The sequence below is a fragment of the Cricetulus griseus genome, chromosome 7 (genome assembly GCF_003668045.3).
Source record: "Cricetulus griseus strain 17A/GY chromosome 7, alternate assembly CriGri-PICRH-1.0, whole genome shotgun sequence".
Lineage (NCBI taxonomy): Eukaryota > Metazoa > Chordata > Mammalia > Rodentia > Cricetidae > Cricetulus > Cricetulus griseus.
The window spans coordinates 71,820,987-71,842,157 of NC_048600.1; the positions used below are offsets into that span (position 1 = coordinate 71,820,987).

A 21,171-nucleotide genomic window follows, 5' to 3' on the forward strand; every position below is an offset into this window, starting at 1 on the left:
AGTCACCTCAGGAAACAACAGTCTTTCTATGAGCAAATGAGGGACTAGGCACCAGAGAAGAATAAGCAGCAGCCTGTGCTCCCACCCTTGCCTGTGAAGCCTCTCTGTGTTCCAGCCCTGGTGCATCACTGGACCTCTGTGAGCCTCAGTTTCCCGGTTTGTAGATGTTGGCCCTGCCCTTCTTGGCTCTGTCTGAGGCCTGCAAGGCAGTGAACTGGGAATCAGTGTCCAAACTGTGCTGGGTGAAGGAGTGATTCCCACACAGCCTCTCTGCTCCACCTCTGCCCCTCTGTCTCCTCACAGAGCACCTGAAGAAGCCACTGGAGGACTACATGGCCCTTTTCCCCAGTGTGAGGATTCTCCGTACCAAGAAACGAGAAGGCCTCATAAGGACCCGAATGCTGGGGGCTTCAGCCGCCATCGGAGACGTCATCACGTTCTTAGACTCGCACTGTGAAGCCAATGTCAACTGGCTCCCCCCTTTGCTTGGTAAGGAGTGGGCACCCTGGAGTGGGTGTGTGGCCTGCCACCCCAAGGTGACACTAGGACTTCTGATTGCCTGACAGCACCCAGCAGAGCTCCAGGCCCCATAGGGGGCTCAGAAGTCCAGTCCTGTCCCCTTGTTTCATAGAGTAGGAAAGTGTTAAACATTGGTGACCAGATGACTTTCCTTGGATAGCTTTAAGTCTGTTGGAGAGCAAGCCAAAGCTTTCTACTATAGAGAGGCAAATTACAGGGCCTGGGGGATATAGCTCAGTTGGTAGAGCACCTTTTTAGCACACATGAGTCTCTGGGTTCAATCCCCAGTATTGCACAGCATAAATGAAGAATGGGGACACACTTGTGTCACCCCAGCACTTGGGAGGTGAAGGCAGAGGGATCAGAAGTTCAAAGTCATCTTCAGCTAAATATTGAGTCTAAGGCCAGACTGGAATTCATGTCTTAAACAAAAGAACCAAATTGGGGGGGGGGCGTGTCTTCACATCAAATGAAAGTAGTTACTGCTTAACACCAATACTGTGGTCCAGGTTTCAGAAAAGATCACCTAGCCTCACAAGGGTGAACAGGACTGAGCTGGTCTTGTTTGTAGCCAGAGAAACTGAAGTTGAGATGTTCAGTGGCTTGTTTGTCCCCTTGGGCCATTGGTGTCACCCTATGTCAGGCTCCAGAGTCTGTTCTTTCCCACAACTCCACACTGCTTCCCGGGTGCCTTTCCTTTCAGATGTCCCGGAGGGAGGCACAATCCAGGCTCCAAAGCCTGTGGGTAGAGCGTGGGTATGAGGGGCTTACAGTGGAGGAAGACCAGGTCAGGACTTGAGAAGCTCCACCCAGATGGAGGCAGTGAGCAAGTGCGGCCAGGCAGACACCTAAGTCGGATGGCCTGTTAGGACTGAAAGACAAGGCAAGATGCGGCCAGGGCAAGCTGTGAGGTTATCACCCTCAAGAGAAAAGCAAACTCCTCCAAAGCAGAGGGTAGGCCGTCCAGCTCAGAGGACAAATAAATGAGCATCACAATTCCCCAAAAGACCCATGATATCCCAGCCAGACACTCTGACCCAGACATGCTGATTATGGTGGCCGGAGAGGGCAGCTACCAAGTGTTATCTGGTCCAGCAACCACAGCAGCAAATTCCACTGTGCGGGTGAGGACCGAAAAGGCAGCCCATACAACCCCACAGGACAACCCAGCTGTTTTTGTTTTCTTGAGCACATCACTGAGAACTTCTCTGGATCATGCACTCTTGACAATGGGGCCCAGAATCTCACTAGGCTGAGAGAAAGAGCAGAATTTCTGGTAAACTGTGTATTTAATTAAACCAAGCAATGGCCTGCATCTGCCTTTCATTCCCAAAAGAGAGAAGGAAAAGGCCTCAGCCTTAGCAGCCGGCACATTAGCAGTCCGAGCGGAGCAACCGTGTAGAGGGTCCTTTCCTGAGAGTGAAGAGGTAGACCACTGAGTTGAGCTTGTCTAAACAGCCCTTAACTCTGTTTCTATGGAAATGGGTGAGGGCTATTTTCATCCTTGGCAGAAGGAAGACACATCCCCTCTCGCTCTTCCCTTCACTCCCCGTAGAAACACAAGAACCTTCATGTAGATCTCAGCAGTGGCTTTTGTATGTGAATCCATTAACACCTCCTAGCTTGGCTGGCTCTGCCCTCACTAATGATCAGACATTACTGAGCCTGAGAACTCAGCCTGGTAGGAAAGCTACTCCGAGTCATCATCTCCTCTTTCTTCATCATTGTCATCATCCCCGAGGCTTTAAGAGTCCCTCTGAGTTTAGGCCACATCTGTACTTGGATTTGATTTACACAGTCAGCAGGCATTCTTACCTACATTTTGCATGTGACAAAAAGGACAGAGGAACTCAGGCTCAGAGTGTCTCTTGTGAGTGTCATAGAAAATGGGGAACACAGGCATCTCAGTCTTCAGAGACCCTTGGGGTGGGGCATTTCATCCTCCAGTGCTCAGCAAAGAAGCCAAAACTCTTAAGGCATCAGCCAGCCATGTCCAAAGCTGCACTATGAAGGGGTGACCTTAGGATGTGAACCTGGTTGTTCAGTACCCAAACAGGTTTAGCAGGGTCAGCTGTCACCCATCCTTGGCAACCAACTATCTATGGAAGTGAACTCACCTCAGAGGTCTAATTAGGATAGGGACCCTTCTCCAGATCTTTCCCTCAAGGCCTCTAAGCATCATGAAGACACACTTTCACCCAAGGGAGTTTGTCCATTGGCAGATGGAAGCTATGTACCAGGGATTCTGACTCAGTGAGTGAGGAGAACAATTTAGGGGTAAAACTCACCCGAAGTACATCTAGCACTGGTCATGCTACTGTCCATATGGGGATACATGCTGCAAGTGGTATTTCTGTAAGTGTGGTTGGTGTGTGTGTGTGTGTGTGTGTGTGTGTGTGTGTGTGTGTGTGTGTGTGTGTGTGTGTGTGTGAATCTGTGTGTATGTGTGTGTGTTGCATGCTAGACAAAATGCATGCTCTAACACTAAGGTACATCTCCAGTCTCTGCAACTGTTTAAACCATGTGTCACAGTTGGAAATGCAGTGGCCATCTCAATCTAGTACACACCTGCATACTTAGTTGGACTAAATCATGCTTCCTGACATCATTTTGCCTATAACAGAATCTGCTGTCTCATGAAGTAAGGTTAATAGTCACTGTTCTCCAGGCGTGCATACATGTATGCATGTACACATGCACTCATGTTCACATGCACACACGTACACACACTCAATTTCACCACTCACCTTCCCACCTGTAGGTCATGCCTTCAGATTAGAAAACAAGCACAAATTCTGTTTTGTGAGAAATGCTGTATGGCTTGATGAAATGTGGGCCCTTCCCTTCTCTAGCCCTCTAGGGCCCACATTGCAAGACTTGAACATGAACCATGAACCTTGACCCTAAGCAGCACAGCCCATCTGTCCCTTGTGGCAGATCAGTGACCCCACAGTGGTCCCCTTGAAGCAGACAGTTCCCTGTGGAAACAACATAGGGTAGATTGGACCAGCACTAGAATCCTGTTGGTAGATCAGGCAAAGTAAACCAGTTAGCTCCTCCAAGGCCTGAAAGGGACAATGACAAGGACTGAGTCAAGGTCCCATTTGCTGTCTTGAATCTCTCAGCCTGTAGCATTCCATGGGGTGGCATGCTCTGCCTGCATACCTTCTGGCGTGGGCACCCAGAACTTCCAAGGGATGTCTGCTCCCTCTTTCATAGCTTGGGCTATTTAAAAACTCAAATCTGAATACTCTTACTGCTGACCACAGCCATGGGTGCCCATGAGCAATTGAGGACACACAGACACTAGGAAACCTGGCTGCTTTGAGCCATGAGTCACAATCAGGATTTTGCAATAAGGAGTGTGGCAAGGCCAGAGTAGGGGTCCACATAGAAGAAAATTAATGTATGCCAACAGCAGAACCATACATTCATAGCCCTATAATTGGACATTTTCAAATATTGTGTTATCCAAGCCTTTTAACAACCTCCAAGGCAGACCCTCCCACCCTGCCTCACGGAAGAGACCCTGGGGCTTGAAGATGTTGTCTGCGGAAGTCCCTCTTGTGGTGCTGGGTCTGGAAGGAAGCCAATCCTTACAAAAGCCTGCAGACTCCAGGCACATGCCTGTGATCGCAGCACTTGGGAGAAGGATAAGGACTTCAAGGCCAGCCTTGGCTACATAGTGAATTGAAGTGGAGTCAAGAGAATCATTCCCAAGCTCATCTTTGAGTCCCAGGCCAGCCTGGGCTACGTGAGACCTGTTTAGGAAAAAAAAAAAAAGCAAAAAAACCACACAAACCGTGCAGTGTTCTTCGTCTCTGTGATTCCTAAGGAGCTGTCCAGAATGGCCATCCTGGAGAACATTCAGAGTAAGTGCCCCGTAGAGCAGGAGCTGCCCTCTGCTGCTTCCACTAATGGGCATCTCTCTACCACCTCAGACCGAATTGCTCGGAACCGAAAGACCATCGTGTGCCCAATGATCGACGTCATCGACCACGATGACTTCCGGTATGAGACACAGGCCGGGGACGCCATGCGGGGTGCCTTCGACTGGGAGATGTATTACAAGCGAATCCCCATCCCTCCGGAGCTGCAGAAGGCTGACCCCAGTGACCCATTCGAGTAAGTACAACTGGTCTAGGCTCATACTGGTGGTCACCCGGGGCCCCTCTCAACACACTGGGAATCTCCACCTATCCTCATGTCCAGTGTAGAGGGTCCATGGTCCTGAGCCCACTCAGAACCCAGCACCAGTCACCTAACAACTAAAATTATCCAATTCCCTCACACCCCTTTCTTCACTGCAAATCTTGGATATCCCAAACACACACCAACCACCTCTCTTTGCCATGGGTCATGTTTCAAGTACAGCAGCCACCCTAAACCACCTACCTAGGGTTGATATCACCTCGGGTGACACAACAGAAATAGAGAGTAGAAGCTGGGTGAGTGGTTTTCTTCTTAAACAGGGTCTCATGTAACCCACTGACATTTGCCTAATATATCGCCGCAGTTCTTTCGTGAGGGAAGCAGGGTGGACGGTCAGCGATTTGAACCTGTGGCTTAGAGGCAGAGCGAGCCAGTGGCTCGGAAGCCTATCACAAATTACCAGGGACTGCTGCCATTCCACAGGGGCAAAGTCAGGATAGCAGCAGCTTGGCTCCACCCTCTTTGAAGGCTGAGGTGAGAAGGACACCGAAGTACTTGCAGGATGGCCTGTGGTGTGTCATGCCCTCAGTAACGCCCCAGGGCCCCTCCCCACCTTGTACGAAGGTCCCCTCCACCTATCACAAAGAAGGCTTAGGAGGCACATGGTTAGGTGCAGCCCTGTCACACCAATCTCTGCCATAAGACCTGGGGCCAAGCAGCGGCATGAAGGCTATCCCCAAGCATACTGGCTTGAAGGTTTGGATTTTCCCATCATCAGACCCAGTCACCGATAGGTTTTCACACCACAGACATTAGGCAGCTCCTGCTCGGCGCTGCTCTGAGTGAAGCACCATGGTGTCCTCTGGTACCTGTTATGTTAACATCCTCACTCTTTGACCCCTCTGTGTGTCATGTCTGTGCCTTGGTGGTGTAGTTCCCTCCTCCCTGAGCTGTTTTCCCTCAAAAGAAAACCTCTTAAACACCTTTTCCTTTTAGCATCCTTCCTTCCTCCCTATCCTTGCCTCTTCACTCCCAGGACTGGAAGCGGACACAGTCTTTGCCTTCCTTCATGCTCTTGTCTGTACTTCCCAGAGGCCTTTGCTATTCCCCATCTGTCACTTGGATCCCTCTGTGCTGAGATGACCTCTTCACCACACCACTGTCCACCAAAGGACAGTGGTTTGTTTCCTGGCCCCCCCAGGGCCTGCTTCATGGGTGGCATTCAGTGATTAAACCAATGAATGAATGAATGAATGAATGAATGAATGAATGAATGAATGTTCATCCTTGCTGCCAGAGTAACTAGTAGGACTGAGCTGTCATTCTATGGCCAGCACAGCCGAGCATCTGCTGAGCTCCGTGAGAGAGAATCCTCAAAGGGGCCAGCTCTAAACCAGGTGCCTCGCCCCTGGCCCAGAGGCTGCTTCCATAGGCCCAGTGAGGTCCCAGAAAGCTTCGTTATTTTTCAATCTCTAGAAGGTTCTGCAGCACCTTCATGCTAAAGACAACTGGTTCAGACCCTGTAACTAAGGGGAAGGCTAGAGACAGATGTGCCTGTGACGCAGCCGTGAGACCTGTGGGGAGGGGGTGCTGCTGCAGATGTCACTTTTCAGACACCCTCAGGTGTTAATCACATCAAGGGAGCCCTTAGGTTAAAATGCAGTGATTTACAAGAGGAACTGTCAGGCAAGAAGGCCAGGCCCCCACCCATGAGGCCTTGGAGTCCCCAGCAGACAAGCTGGGTTTCTGGGGACACCATCTGCTAGGAAGCAGGGCTTCTGACTGCATGTCCTCATACCATGCCCCTTCTCTGACAGGTCTCCCGTGATGGCTGGAGGGCTGTTTGCTGTGGACCGGAAGTGGTTCTGGGAGTTGGGCGGATATGACCCTGGCTTGGAGATCTGGGGAGGGGAGCAGTATGAGATCTCCTTCAAGGTGAGTCTCTTCTCCCACGTGCAGCTGCTGTGACTTCTCTGCCCCTGGGGTAGAGGAGTCGGCAGCTAGCTAGCCACTCCCTGAGGAAAGGGGCAGTAAGAGGGTGGAAGGGACCTTCATGCTCCCCCATCTCAGCCATAGATGTGATGAACATTTGTTTCCACTTGGTGTGGCAAAGCTGTGATGGAGCCACCCACCAGCAATGGGAAGATGATGAAGACATGCAAACCTAGGCCTCAGGCCTTGTAGCCTCACAGATGCCCAGCTGGCCTACATGGTCACCTTCTCAAGTTGTCCCTCTTGTGCCTGTCACAGCAGGAGTTGGCAGAGACCTCAATCCAAGTTCTGTTCCTATCACCTGGTGGCTGTGACTTTGAGCAGTTTAGATCACTTCTCTGGGCTTTGCCTCCTCAGCTGAATGATACCACACACACACACACACACACACACACACACACACACACACACACACCAGCATCCAACATGACCAGTCCCCAATCTGTGAGAGACAACCAGCACCATTACTGGGTTGAGCACATGCTTTGATGTAGTAGTCTGATGTCAAGCACTGTGGTCAAGGACCTCAGGGCTGGGCCCAGGTGGTCCATGTCAGGTCCTAGTTTGGCCACTTCCAGCAGCAGCTGTGTGGTCTTGGACCAAGGTGTCTCCCCTCACTGAACCTTAATTTCAGCTTCCCTAAAATGAGGCTGGTAGTTATGTGGCTCTCAGAGTTGTTGAGAATTAATGAGACCGTGCTTGCTAGGGGCTGTTTAATAAGAGTCCTAAAAGAGTGTTATCTCCATCAAGACATCGGCACCATCTCCAGAACTGGCTGCACAGTTCAGACCTGGGAAATACAAGCAGCTCCCTAGAATTCTGCCCAGACATTTCAGTGCTGTGCCCTTTGAGAGGACCAGTCTCCCATATAAGACTAATGTTGGTGTCAAGGAGTAATGCCCAAAGTATTTAGCAAAAATATTTGGAACCACCTAACTGGGACAGATGCCCTGTAACAGCTTGCCTCCAGCCCTGTTGGAGTTAACAAGATGCCACACCAGCCCTTCACATGTGTCAGACTGTGTTACTCTCCCAGCCACCTGTGACGGTGATGCCACTGTTACACCCCCCTCATGGGGGCAAGTAGGACTCAAATTACTCAGTCTTCAATGACTGGGTGAGGGCCTGACCCCAAGCTTGCCAGACCCAAAGTCCACATATTAGCCTGAGAAAAAAAAGCAATTGGGAGGAAAACTAGCCTTAAAAAAAAAAAGTCATGAAATATGATTGTGAATGTGTGAATAACAGGAGGGAAAATCCTGGGATTCTTTTTCTAGGGATGTAAAACATAAATAAAAAGCCTCCTTGAACCTTTACAGCAGAAAAAAAAAAAATCAGTTGCACTCACTCACCATGCTTCAGGATTTGCCTCTTCCTGAGGTCATTCCTATTTCACCTGGTTATTCCTCGGGCTCTCAGTGAGCAGAATGGGTCAGAAATAGCAAATGAGGGACTGGAATCACGGCTCGGTGGGTAAGAGCACCTACTGCTCCCGAAGAGGATCTGAGTTCAAATTCAGAACTCACATTGGGCAGCTCACAACCCTCTCCAGTTCCAAAGGATCAGACACACCCTTGTGGCCTCTTCGAGTTACCAATTCTTCCAGGTACAAGCCCGCACTCAAATACATACATACATAACTTTTTAAAACTAAAACAAATGTTTTTCAAAAGGAAAAGTAAATAGTCCCAGTAGTCTCTCCCCAGATGCCCTTGGCCCATTGGGAGGGGCCTCTCTGGTGGATGTGCGCCCTCAGCTGCCCCCAAGCTCAGCTGTCACAGTTTAGATAAGTGATGATGTCTGCCTTGGGCCCAGGTTTTATGAGTCGTAGCACAGAGGTCTTGACGATGGGGTCAGTCTCCCTAGCCCATGTAATCTAGTTTGACACGTGCTACATTCCATGGGTGCAGTGAAGTCATGAATCTGTCCACCAAACATCGATTGATGACGTATTCTTCCAGGTTTGTCCCCAGAGAGAGAAACCCATCCGAATTGTGAAGTGTTGCTAGGTAATCAGCTGCAGTACCCTTTTGTGTCTTACTCGCTGCCACATCCTCAGTACCTGAAGGATTACCTGGCATAGAAGATGCTGCATGAATATCTGTAGCTAGGGATATGTGACCCAGAGCAGCTGTGTCACTGGCCAGAGTCGCTTCCAAGTCCCCCAGCAACTTGTTCTCCAGAAACGGCTGCCATTTAGAACGGTGGAGAGCTATTCACAAAGGGATCTCTGAACCCAAAAGGATTTCATTTTTTTCCATGCGTTTCAAAGACCCATCTAATGTCACTCGTCAGGCAGTCACAGCAGAACAAATGGTGTTTTTTGGGTTGGTTTTTTTTTTTCCTCCGCTCGGTTTATTTACAAAAGACTCTGTAATGAAGCCATACTGGAGTATCAGGAAGGAGGCTGGCTCGAATTCCATCTGATCCAATTATGTCCAACACTCTCTGGGGGAAATGAGCTGATATAATGAGTGGGCCTGGCCTTGGAGGGAGGCATTCTTCCCTCAACTCCCTCTCTCTCTCTCCCTCCCTCCACCCCCCCCTCGCCTGACCAGCAACAGCCCACCTGTCCTGTCTGTGTTCCAGGCCCGAGCAGGCCTGTCCATCTGTCATGGTGTCTCTTTGAACACAAGGTTCTGTCTCAGCCAGGGCTTAGCCTCTCCCAAGGGCCAGATTCCCCTTACCAAGACCCCATCCTTCATGGTGACAGAAAAGGCACTGCCTGAAAGACACAAAGTGCACTTCCAGAAATCATGATGGATCTCTCTGTACCACTGGGCCTAACAGATTAATAATCCTGCTCTGATACACACCAGGCCTGTATCTCCTTTGGGAGAACCCCAGCAAACCCATTCTGGGGTTGAAGACTTCGTAGCTCCGTGTTACAGGGCTTGCCCAGCAATTGTGGGCTCCTGCCACAATTAATTAAATCTGTGCCACCACTGGTGAATTGGTTGGCTATGGTAGCACACAGTTGTAATCCCAGCACTCAGAGGCTGAGGCAGGAGGGGTGTGGTGAGTCTAAGGCTAGTCTGGTCTACATAATAGAATTCCCTCTGTTGAAAGAAAGGAAAGAAAAGAAAAAGAAAAGGCAAGGGGCTGGAGATGTAGCTCACTTGGTAGAGCGATTGCCCAGCATGTGCAAGGCTCTAGGCTCCATCCCCAGCATAAAGTAGCTTGGTGGTGCATGCCTATGACCCTAAGCACTCGGAAGCAGGAGAATCAGGAGTTCAGGGTTAGCCTGGGCTACATGAGACTGCCTCAAAACAAAACAGAAAAGTTGAGGTTCTTCTTCTACCCCGTCCCCATCAGGCTTCTGTCTCCGAGGTCATTGTGTCAGAGTCCCTGCTTGGAGCGTGGCATCTTGTCAGTTCTAGAGGCTGGTTAAGTACTGGGTTCTGTAGCTCAGCACACACACCCCATCTCTTCTTTCTGTGTCTCCTCCTTCGCCTCTGACCCCACCATTCGATGGGACTCTTATTCCAGTAGCCCAGACTGAAAACAATGTAATCTACGTAAAGGCCAGACTTGAAGGGCTGACAGCTCCCTGGTAGGAACCCTTCCCCTCCCTCCAGGTCCAGTCACTCAGTCACTATGGCTCCCTCTCCAGGACTGTCTCCTGTAGCTCCCCAGCAGCCTGTGGGGACCTCCTTGAGTGTCCTTAGCCTAATGGTTGTGAGTCTGCCCCAGGGCCAGCTGCTGCCCTGGCCCTCCTGGAGCCAGAAGATGGACTTGCTGGAGAGAGACTTGACTACAACAGACCTTAATTTCCCCATGTGACGCTGCATTGGCTGGGAAGGAAGGAAGACCTGAAACCAGTACGATGCGACAGGCTAAGAGCAGAGCCAGGGCTGGGGCTTAGACCTTCCATGGTTGCCATGACCCAATACAACCCAGGAGACCAACCTGAGTCTCTGGCATTCTGTCCCAGGAAGGGGCAACCCCCAGTTTTGGGAACCTGTCTCTGCAGTTGAGAGATGTTTGTCACAAGACAGAGGTGATGGAGACCATGATAGTAACTATTAATTAAATACATTATTTTTAAAAAGAAAGAAAGAGAGAAGCAATGAAGGAAAAGTGTATGCCCCTGCTGTGAGCCAATTAGCCCCCTGGAGGTGTCAGGTCAGGGCCCTGCAGTGGGGTGGGGAGGTAGCAGAGTTCAGGGTATTAGTTCTCCAGGCAGAGGGAGGAGCTATGGGAGAGAGGGACAAGAAGTGGGAAATGGAGCAGGGAAGACAACCACAGGGAACCCTCTCATGCTGACAACCTGTGTGAGATGCATCTTGGGTAGTAGTGCAAGTGGACTTGGCAGTCCACAGAAGGTTTAGCCTGAAGGGAACTCCCATTCTAAGTCACCTACCAGCAACACCACCATCCTGGGCAGGAATCCATGGAGGGAACCCAGCCAGATTGTCTGTGAGTTCAGAACATCCTACGCTCTGGGAACACCTTGGATACCTCAACCTTCCAGCAGAGCAAGGTCACCCTGATTCCTTCAGGCTAGTGGCCAGTGTGGCCAGGGCCAAAGGACCTGGAGGTCCCAGCAAAAACAAGGCTTTGGATTTCATTTATTCCACTTGTACAGTGGATGGACCCCAAGCCAGTGGAGCTGGGGACAGCTTTAGCTAATGCACGTGTCTCAGGAGATGGTCAAAACCAGCTTGGCACCACCCCTCTCTCAGAGAGGCAGAGGGTGGCCTGGCAATGAGCAGGCATATCTGCCTGGCAAATGCATACTTCCCCATCAATCCTCGGTTAGGGGAGGCTGGCAGCTGATCGATATCTTCCGCTTTAAAAATAAGCTTCTTGGCTTGGCCTTGACATTAATCTAGCATTGGGAGCCCATTATCTTGAGACCAGTGTCCTGTTCAATTGACTAGCCGGGGTTTCCTTTTTCCCCACCATCAGAGTAGAACTACATTGCCCAGTCAGCACCTCTGCTCACTGCAGCCTCGAACACCTCCCACCATGGGAAATGGCACAGAGGACATCCTACATCCATCTTGGCAGGAGGTAGCAAGACCCAGGACCCTTTGGGAGCCCTGGATGGTTTAGGACATGAAACTCAGTCCCCACTGTGCCCCCAGCAAGTGTGCTGCATAGAATTTGGGTCATCTGTGTCCCATGCCAGTCCCTCAATCCACAGGAGACAGAATGTGAAAATCTATCACAGAAGCAGCTAGAACCCTCTATGCCCAAAGCTACTGTGGCCTCGATTATGACTTTAATATCTGCCCAGGACTGCACCTACCCCCTTCCATGAGCAGAACCAACTTCTTTGTAAAATTGAATGGTTTGAAGACATCCTGTCCAGCCCTACCCTGACAAGAGCCCAGGCCTTCCCTTCCCTCACACCCCATTGGACTCCAGGCCTCTGGCATCATTGGTACAGTGCCAGTGCCTACCTACCCCTGAGCCTTTGCACACTCGGTGTTCTGTTGACGGTAGTACCTCCTGAATCAGACCATCCCAGCCGATGAGGACAGTGTAGCAGCCTCCTCCCCGTCCCACTGATCCCCTTCTTTTTCCCAGCCTGCCCCCTTCTACTTTCATGTCTCGTGTGCATGTGAACCCGAGAGCTTAACTGTTATTCTCAGGATCGTGGGCACCTTACCAGTAGCTAGCCCACTAAAGAGAATGTCTCTTCCCACTAACACCCCATTCATATGGGAATGTTGAGGGGCCAATCTATTTTATTTATTTTTATTAATGAATCTGGGGGGCTTCGATAACACACATGTGGGGGCCAGAGAACAACTTGGGGGAGTCAGTTCTCTCCTTCCACCATGCAGATCCCAAGGCTTGACACGACAGTAGGTGCATTTTACCTGATGGGCCAACGGATGGCCCATGGGGTCCCAATCTTGGGCAGGTCTTATGCAAGTGACCACAGCTGCTGCGAATTCAAGAGCACAGTGGCCTTGTCATGCCCATGGGTTTCTGTTCTAGCCTCGACACTCACTAGTCTGTGGCCTCCAACTGTCCCTTACTCCGAGCACTTCATGTTGGCAGTGGGTTGCATCTGCGCAGTGCTCAGCAGCCACGGCTGGCAGCCCTATCGATCCACAGCTTTTGAGGTATTTTCCTGCGCCATTTCGAGTTCAGGACTTGAGAAAGCCACGCAGGCTGTGTGCTGGCATTTGAGGGGATGGGGACATAAGGATAGCGGCATTGCCCTCATCCTCCCTTCTCGTCCTGTAGGTGTGGATGTGTGGAGGCCGCATGGAGGACATCCCCTGCTCAAGGGTGGGTCACATCTACAGGAAATATGTGCCCTACAAGGTCCCCGCTGGAGTCAGCCTGGCCCGGGTAAGGTAGTGGCTCTCCAGGGAACTGGGGGCAGCCTACGGTAGCACGGAGGCAGCCTGGGGCCCCTGGCTAAGTGATTGACAGATGATATCCAAGTAAAATCCAACTTACATAAAGCTCGCTTGGCTGCATGGAGGCTCTGGGGCTGGGAGGATTGGATTGCCTCACTCCTCTGAGGCTGTGTCTGGAGTTTTGTTGAAAGGGAGTTGATCCTTTCCAATTCGGCATTGCCCAGCATTGCAGAAAGACAGGAAACTGATGTGTTAAGTGGAGTGAACTGGTCGTTTCACAGGAAGGCTAGACAGGAATGATTTAAAGAAACATGTCAAGCAGGCAGTGCGGGGGTGGGGGGGGCGGGGGGGGGACATAAATAAATAAATGGCTTTCTTCTTTACCCCACCCAAACATCCAAACTGTTTCATTGACCTGAAAACCATTTCAGGGATTTGGGGGGTGGGAGTTCTTTTACTGGGGAAATAAAATTAAATAAATAATGAGGGTGACCTCAAAAATAAGTGGAGGAGGTGTCCCCGGATGGAAAGACATAGCGCTGCTTGCAGTACTAGAAAGGCCAGAGTGAGGCCACACACCAGCACCAGCCAAGAAGCATTTGGGGGACCTTCTGCCTGGTTCCCAGCCTTGATGGAGAAGCATTTCCTCAGCTTCTAGCGCCTCTGAGCCAGAGCACGGCCTGGAAGGCAGGGTGACAGAGCCCTCTAGTGGTGAGAATCTCTAATGACAGCCTCCAGACCACCGGCTCTGTGGACAGCCCCTTAGCAGGGTAGCTGGGTTCCAGATAAGGCCCACCAACAACTGGAAATCCCAGATGCCCTTGGCCTTTCCTGCAGAATGCCAAATGGGAAAATTGAGCCACAGTCTTTTCATAAGAGGAGACTGCCACTCTTGGGGGCTACAAGGAACATGGGGACAGTGATCCCTGAGCAGAACCCAGGACCTGCCCCACTACTTCCTTTTCCCCAATACCTGAGATGAATATCAGGGTGCTGGAGGGCTGCAGTGACACACAAAAACCTGCATTCCAGCCAGGCACCCTGCAGAGTAGGGGCACACCGAGCTCGCTTGCCCCTGGGTTCCTTTCTCCACTTTGGGGATGGAGAGATGAAATGAAGTCTGACTCCTGCTTAAGTGTGACAAACACCTGCATCTGTTCCCTCAACAGCAGCTCTGACTGTCCACACAGATGTCAGTGGCTGCATCCTTGCTAACAGCTGGGGCTGGACAGTGTGATTTCTGTGTCTCACCTGAATCTTGTTCAGGCATCTAACATCATTAACCATCTGTCTCGAGTCAGGTTCTGCATCTGACATGGGCTAGCCCCAAAGGTTCCCACTTCTCTGTAAGCCCAGCTGTCACCTGTGTGGCTGCACGTGAGGTGCCTGTGCCCACTGTAAGTGCAGCTCACTGCCAGCATTTAGTTCCAGGTCAGGTGCAACGTGTTTGCTCCTCCCAGCATTCCAGAATCTGAGACGAGGGGGATGGAGAGTTCAAAACCACCCGGTCTCTAAAGACAAAAAAAGTCGGCTCACTGTTTTGGCCACCAGATTCACAGACATCTAGAGCAACACTTGCCTCCTGAATGACACGTAGAGGTTCTCAGGGCCCTGAGAGAGCCAACATGCTCTCTTATTGGCACATCTGCCTCTAGAACAAACACCAGGTCTTACTACACAGGCCTGTCCCTGGAACTGGGGCATGAGGAAGGCAGTATTGCAGCAGGTGGAGGGCAGGGAAAGAGAAGAGTTACCATGTTCTAGAATGTTCTCGATGTGCAGACTCTGAGGCCCTCCTCTTCCACCAGGCATCCTGTGGCACCAGCTCTCTTTTCAGTGGGGTCAGTGGCTGCAGCCTGGCTGTCTCTAGAATCTGTCGCAGAGCCCTGCCACAGAGCTGGATTCCCATGCAGGGCCTCCCTGGTGTCTCTGCACCTCCCTATGCTCAGGAGAAGGTGACTTTCTCCTTGGATCAAGAGCTAACAATGATTTTTACAGTTCTAAGCAAAACTGGAGGGGAAGCCAAAGAACTTAGGACACCAGGTTGTGACACTTGAAAATCCAATGGTTTATGATTGACATCATAAAGTTTTATTGGTGCATGACCACACCCCCTCATTTACATAGGCCCTGGCTATTTTACAGCTCCATGCCCTGCGACCATCTGGTCTGCAAAACTCAATTATCTCCACCAGAAAACACTTAAACATTTGTCCAGCCCCCGCCATGCTGTCTGCTCCTAAAGCAAACCTTTACTCACAGATGTCAATCACTGTTTCACTTCAGAGGAAAATTCAGATTAACCTCAAGATAGAAGTCAAGCCCATCCAGTTCCGTGTGTGTCTTGGGGGAGGGGGAAAGGGGTCCTAGCTATTGAAGGAAGCCTGGGTTTGAAGGAAGAGATTTGCAAGCAGGGGCTTCCTCTGATTTAGGCTCTTGTGTTCCGAGTAGGGTACACTGCAGGAATGAGGGATTTTCACATGATTGACATGCAAGATCTTAGTCTTCCTGTCTCCAAATTACTCTGCCCAGGGCTGCCTCCAGTCACCATTGGTTGTCTTATAGTTGGCTGTCTTGAGGCTTTATAATAAAACTCTCAAACCTCTGAGGATTGTTAGAAATCCCACCTGCTGGTTGGATTAGACCTTCTGGGCACAAATTATTATCATGGAATTTGGACAGAACTGTTGGTGGAAAATGACAGACAACCAACTCAAATTGGCTTTGAAGAGCTGGAGAAGCAGCTTAGTAAGTGCTCAGTGCATGTACAGGTGTAAGGCCCTGACTTTGGGGTCAGTGGCTGCAGGGAAGTGGCACCCACATAAAAAGACACCTATAACCACAGCCCAGCCTGGGGAAGAGACAGGATAGCTGGGATATGCAGGTTATCAGCCTAGCTCCAGGCTCAGTGAGAGGCCCTGCCTCAAAAAAAAAAAAAAAAGTGCAAGGGCTGGCTAGATGACTCTGGGCTGGCCTGGGCTTCTCAGCCAGCTGACCCTTGCAACTGTCTTTCATTGCAGAACCTGAAGCGAGTGGCGGAGGTGTGGATGGATGAGTACGCAGAATACATATACCAGCGCAGACCAGAGTACCGCCACCTCTCAGCTGGGGATGTTGTGGCTCAGAAAAGGCTCCGAGGCTCCCTCAACTGCAAGAGCTTCAAGTGGTTTATGACCAAGATTGCCTGGGACCTGCCCAAGTTCTACCCACCTGTAGAGCCCCCAGCTGCAGCGTGGGGGGAGGTGAGTGTGGTTGGAGGGACTGGGCACAGACCCTGGGGGAATGTGCCCAGGAAAGCCTAAATGTCACTTTCCATCCTTTCTTCCCTTTCAGAGCCTGTCATGGTGGGGCTGATTTTTGTTTTCTGGTTTTGTTTTATTGTGCTATTGAGTGTTCTGGGAATTTAAGCTGGGTCAGCATTCATCTCACCTTTTGATTATGAGACACTGCTGGGTTTTGGCCCTTTGGCTTGCAGTGTTGGGGATGGGAACCCAGAAGCTTGTACAATCTAAGCCATGCTCTTCAGGTGAACCATGTTCCCAGCTCATGGAGCCCATTGGAAATGCTCGTAATATCCTCATCTCCATCTCATCCTCCTGCAGACTACAGGATTTCTCACCAAAACCTCTGGAGCCCATTTGAGACTAACTCAAGTGTCACCACCTTGCCTCTTGGTGATGTGTACGTCCTAAGCAAATCTGCAGCCCAGAGCTCCCACTTGACCCTCCAGCCTTCATGGCTGAGGTATGGGCCAGGGCCACTTTTGTTCTTTGGAGTGGGCTGGGGAGAACTCCTGCTTCCCTGTGCCAGTTTCTTGCCCTAAAGGATAACTCCAGATGGATGGCAAAGATGTTGCATCCTTCTAGAATAGTTTCCAAGATACTGACACCTGCCCCTCAGGCCCCTGGAATGGGGGTCAAATTGGATCCTGGATCTGCTGGGTGAGGCCAAAGAAGGCCCTCAGCCTCCCTCCTTCCTTACCTTCAGGAACAGTGTCACTGGGGAGCCTCTGGGATCCTGTCCCTCACAGTCAGGAGGACCTCCAGCAGCCTGGGGCAAGCTCCTCTAAGGCAGTTCAGACTTCAGCCTGTCTTGGATTTAGTCTCCTCATCACCCAGCAGGGCCCAGTGGACACCTTGAAGTTCCTCAGTGGTTGCTCTTCCTTTTGCCCTCAGATTCGCAATGTGGGCACAGGACTGTGCACAGACACAAAGCATGGCACATCGGGCTTACCATTGAGGCTTGAGACCTGCATTCGGGGCCGTGGGGAGGCTGCCTGGAACAGCATGCAGGTAAGAGCTACTCAGGGGACTCCCAGGTCCTCGCACTTAGAGAAGAGGGATAGCTGTCAACCAGCAGATGAGTCCCAGAGCACCAGGGGAAAGCAGAAGGGAATTCCTGCATCTGATAGGTACCACTGCTCATCTGGACTGTCCTATTAAACTCACTCCCACCCTCATGCCTGTAACCAATAGGTAGGTGTATGTGTGTGTGTGTGTGTGTGTGTGTGTGTGTGTGTGTGTCCACACGTGCTTGCTCTGGTTTCTGTTACTATAACCGAATACCCTGTTCTGAGTTCTCTATAAAGAATGGAAATTTATTGAGCATTCAGTTCTCATGGTTCTGCAGATTCAAGAGTGTGACAGCAGCCTCTGGCCAGCTCTGTTGAGGACCTTTCTGCAGAGTAATGAAAGGTGCTTGCCTTGCAAGGCTAAAAACCTGAGTTTAATCTCTGGAACTCAGGGTAGAAGGTGGGAACAAATCCCAAAGTTTCCCCTGACTCACACTCATGCCATGGTACATATAACACACACACACACACACACACACACACACACACACACACACACACACAATTAATTTTTTTGACCCTGGCTATCATGGAACTTGCTATATGAACCAGATCAGATTCACACTCAGAGACCTCTTGCCTATTTGTCTCCCGAGTGCTGGAATTAAAGGTGTGCACCACTCCCAGCCTATACATATAAATTAAAACAAACAAAACCACTGGGAAATAGGTGCTCAGCTCCTAGAGTGCTTGCTAACATGTACAAAGCTCTGGATGTAACCCTTAACACCACATAACTGGCCATGACAGCAAACGCCTGTAGTTAACCCCAGTACTCTTGGAGGCTGAGGTAGGAGATGGGAGATCAAGGCCAGTCTATGCTGTGTGAGATCTTGTTTCAATAAGTGACAGCAGGGGGCTGGAGAGATGACTCAGTGGTTAAGAGCACCACCTTCTCTTCCAGAGGACCGAGATTCAATTCCCAGCACCCACATGGCAGCTTGCAACTGTCTGTAACTCCAGTTCTAGGGGATCTGACACTCTCACACCAGTGTACATTAAATAATTTAAAAAAATTAATTAACAGCATGTCTTTCTTTGATGTGTTGGCATAGATTCCTTTGAGGAGAGCTGGGTCAATATAGTAGGTTATTTTGTTTTTGAGGCCCCTCCACACCGATTTTCACAGGTGTTACACTAACCTGAGTTCTTCCCCAAGGTAGCAGAGCTCCTTTGCCCTGCATCCATGCCAGCTTCTATTGTCATTTGTTTTCTTGTTGATACAAATTAAAAATACAAATGTACTAGAGCATGAGCAGTGTTTACTACTCAGGCTTCTAACAAAATGCTGGAAAGTCCTGAGCACTGCACACAGCAAGCCCTGCTGGTGGAAATCAAAGGCGTGAGTAAATGAAGGTTGGCATCTCCTTCCAGGAAGATTCGGCACTGCTGGCTGTCCTTTCCAAACCACTATGTAAATTCAGCACAATTCCAGCCTTCTAGGGGTTTCTCATTATGTAGCACCGGCTGTCCTGGAACCCCACTATGTAGCCAAAAACTTGCGCACAAATGTTCTTAGTGGCCTGCTTTTTGAACCAAAATCTGGAAACAGCCCAGATATCAGGAAGAGGCAACAAGCAGCATACAGGACCGTCACATCAGGGAATGAACTGTTGGTAAATGTACTGGCAACTAGAGCGTCCACAGTGAGATTACGTTGAAAAGAAAGAAAGGTAGACAAAGGCAAAAGACATGCTATGATCCCAGTTTTAGAGAAATCTAGACGATCTCTGGTGGCCTGGGGATGCCATGAGGGGACTAGCGGGAGATTAGGCCAGGGAGCACAGGGACCCTGGAGAGGGATGGCTTGTTATCTTTCAGGGTGGTTTTAGGCAGTTGAAGCACACCACACTCAGTGTGGATGAGTATCAGCAGTTACTTATTCTTCAGCAGGGCTGTGGAAAGGTGCGAGGGTGGGGGGTGGGGAGAGCCTTAATCAGCTAAATTCAGGAAGTGGGTCCAGCTTGGGTCTTCATTAGTGACACCAAGGTCTCTGAGGGGACTTCCTCTCATTAGAGTGGTGCCCGCTGAAGCTTCTGACGTGTTACTTTGTCTGGAATGCACTTAAGAACACAGTAGGAGCAGCAACAAGGAGATAGGATTAGCTGGGAGTTGATACCTTTTAATGATGAGTGACAGGAGTTGGAGAGATGGCTCAGCAGTTAAAAGAAAATACTGTGTACAGAAGACCCGGGTTCAGTTTCCAGCAGCCACGCTGGGCAGCTCACAACGCTCTATAACTCCAGCTCCAGAGGATCTAATGCCCTCTTCTGGCCTTTGCAGGCACTACACTCATATACACAGACACACTCATAATAAAAGCAAATCTCTAAAAGTTAAGGCTGGCTTATTAAAGCAGGAGATAGAGTCAACAGACTCTTTTTCAGACCCCTGAGATTAATTTTTTCCTAATTAAAACAAAACAGAAGCCCAGTGTTTCAGTGCATGTCTGTAAATGCTTGTACTTGGGAGGGCTGAAGCAGGAGTTCACAGAGTTTAGAGCCTTCCTTAGGCAATAGGGTAAAAGCCCGTTTCAACAATAGTAAATACTAAATAAATAAAAACAGCCAAGCAAGCCAGGCGTCGTGGCACACACCTGTGATTTCAGCCCCTGGGAGCTGGAGGCAGGAAGATCAGGAGTTCAAGATTATCCCTGGCTATATAACAAGATTGGGGCCATCAAACAGTAGACTCCATCTCAAAAAAATGAACTAGTAAGCCAAGAGGGACATTCTCGGTGTTTGCCACCTCTCTACTGATGTCCCTGTGTATGCAGGTCTTCACCTTCACCTGGAAGGAAGACATCCGGCCTGGAGACCCTCAGCACACCAAGAAGCTCTGCTTTGATGCTGTCTCCCACAATAGCCCAGTCACCCTCTACGACTGCCACAGCATGAAGGGCAACCAGCTGTGGAAGTACCGCAAGGTGGGGAGTGGTGTGGGATGGGGGTGCAGACAACCTGCTTGAGAGGTTGTTTTAAGGATTGCAGTGCCTCCTACTTCTCCCTGCAGATCCTGCCCACTCATCCTCTCTGCTGTTAATGTAGCCCTGAGAGAGAGGGCGGAAACCCAGACTCATACATCTTAAAAAGAAAGCCAATGGGCAGTGGCGGCACACACCTTTAATCCCAGCACATGGGAGGCAGAGGCAGGCAGATCTCTGTGAGTCTGAGACCAGCCTGGTCTACAGAGCTAGTTCTAGGACAGCCAGGGCTACACAAAGAAACCTTGTCTCAAAAAGGAAGGAAGGAAGGAAGGAAGGAAGGAAGGAAGGAAGGAAGGAAGGAAGGAAGGAAGGAAAAGAAAGAAAGAAAGAAAGAAAGAAAGGAAAGAAAGAAAGAAAGAAAGAAAGAAAGAAAGAAAGAAAGAAAGAAAGAAAGAAAGGAGAAAGCCAAGCTAGGGTGTGGTGGTGCACATCTTAATTTCAGCACTGGGGAGGCTGAAGCAGGCAGATCTCAGATGAGGCCACTCTAGTCTACATAACAAATTCCAGGTCAGCCAGAGCAGCATAGTGAGACTCTATCTCAAAAAAAGGAAAGAAACGGAAGGAAGGAAGGAAGGGAGGGAGGGAGGGAAGGAGGAAGGAAGGAAGGAAGGAAGGAAGGAAGGGAAGGAAGGAGGGAGGGAGGGAAGGAGGGAAGGAAGGAAGGAAGGAAGGAAGGAAGGAAGGAAGGGAGGGAGGGAAGGAGGGAGGAAGGAAGGAAGGAAGGAAGGAAGGAAGGAAGGAAGGAAGGAAGGAAGGAAGGAAGGAAGGAAGAAGCCAAGCCATACAGCAGGGACAGAGTGCATTTTGATTGGAAGCAGTCAGTGTTGAAGGTCCTGCTTAGAAGTAAC

At 50.2% G+C, this 21,171-nt stretch overlaps 1 protein-coding gene across 3 annotated transcripts in view; it reads left to right on the forward strand.

The window, feature by feature from the left end:
* Galnt10 (polypeptide N-acetylgalactosaminyltransferase 10) overlaps nucleotides 1-21,171 on the forward strand; it is a 141,752-nt gene that overhangs the window by 117,412 nt on the left and 3,169 nt on the right. For 2 of the 3 annotated variants that reach the window (XM_027427435.2, XM_027427437.2), the window contains 7 exons: nucleotides 304-489; nucleotides 4,461-4,644; nucleotides 6,489-6,606; nucleotides 12,868-12,975; nucleotides 16,007-16,228; nucleotides 17,162-17,278; nucleotides 20,114-20,263. In XM_027427435.2, the coding sequence (XP_027283236.1) occupies nucleotides 304-489; nucleotides 4,461-4,644; nucleotides 6,489-6,606; nucleotides 12,868-12,975; nucleotides 16,007-16,228; nucleotides 17,162-17,278; nucleotides 20,114-20,263 (1,085 nt within the window). The remainder of the gene's footprint in view (nucleotides 1-303; nucleotides 490-4,460; nucleotides 4,645-6,488; nucleotides 6,607-12,867; nucleotides 12,976-16,006; nucleotides 16,229-17,161; nucleotides 17,279-20,113; nucleotides 20,264-21,171) is intronic. The other variant, XM_027427436.2, reaches the window with a different exon arrangement.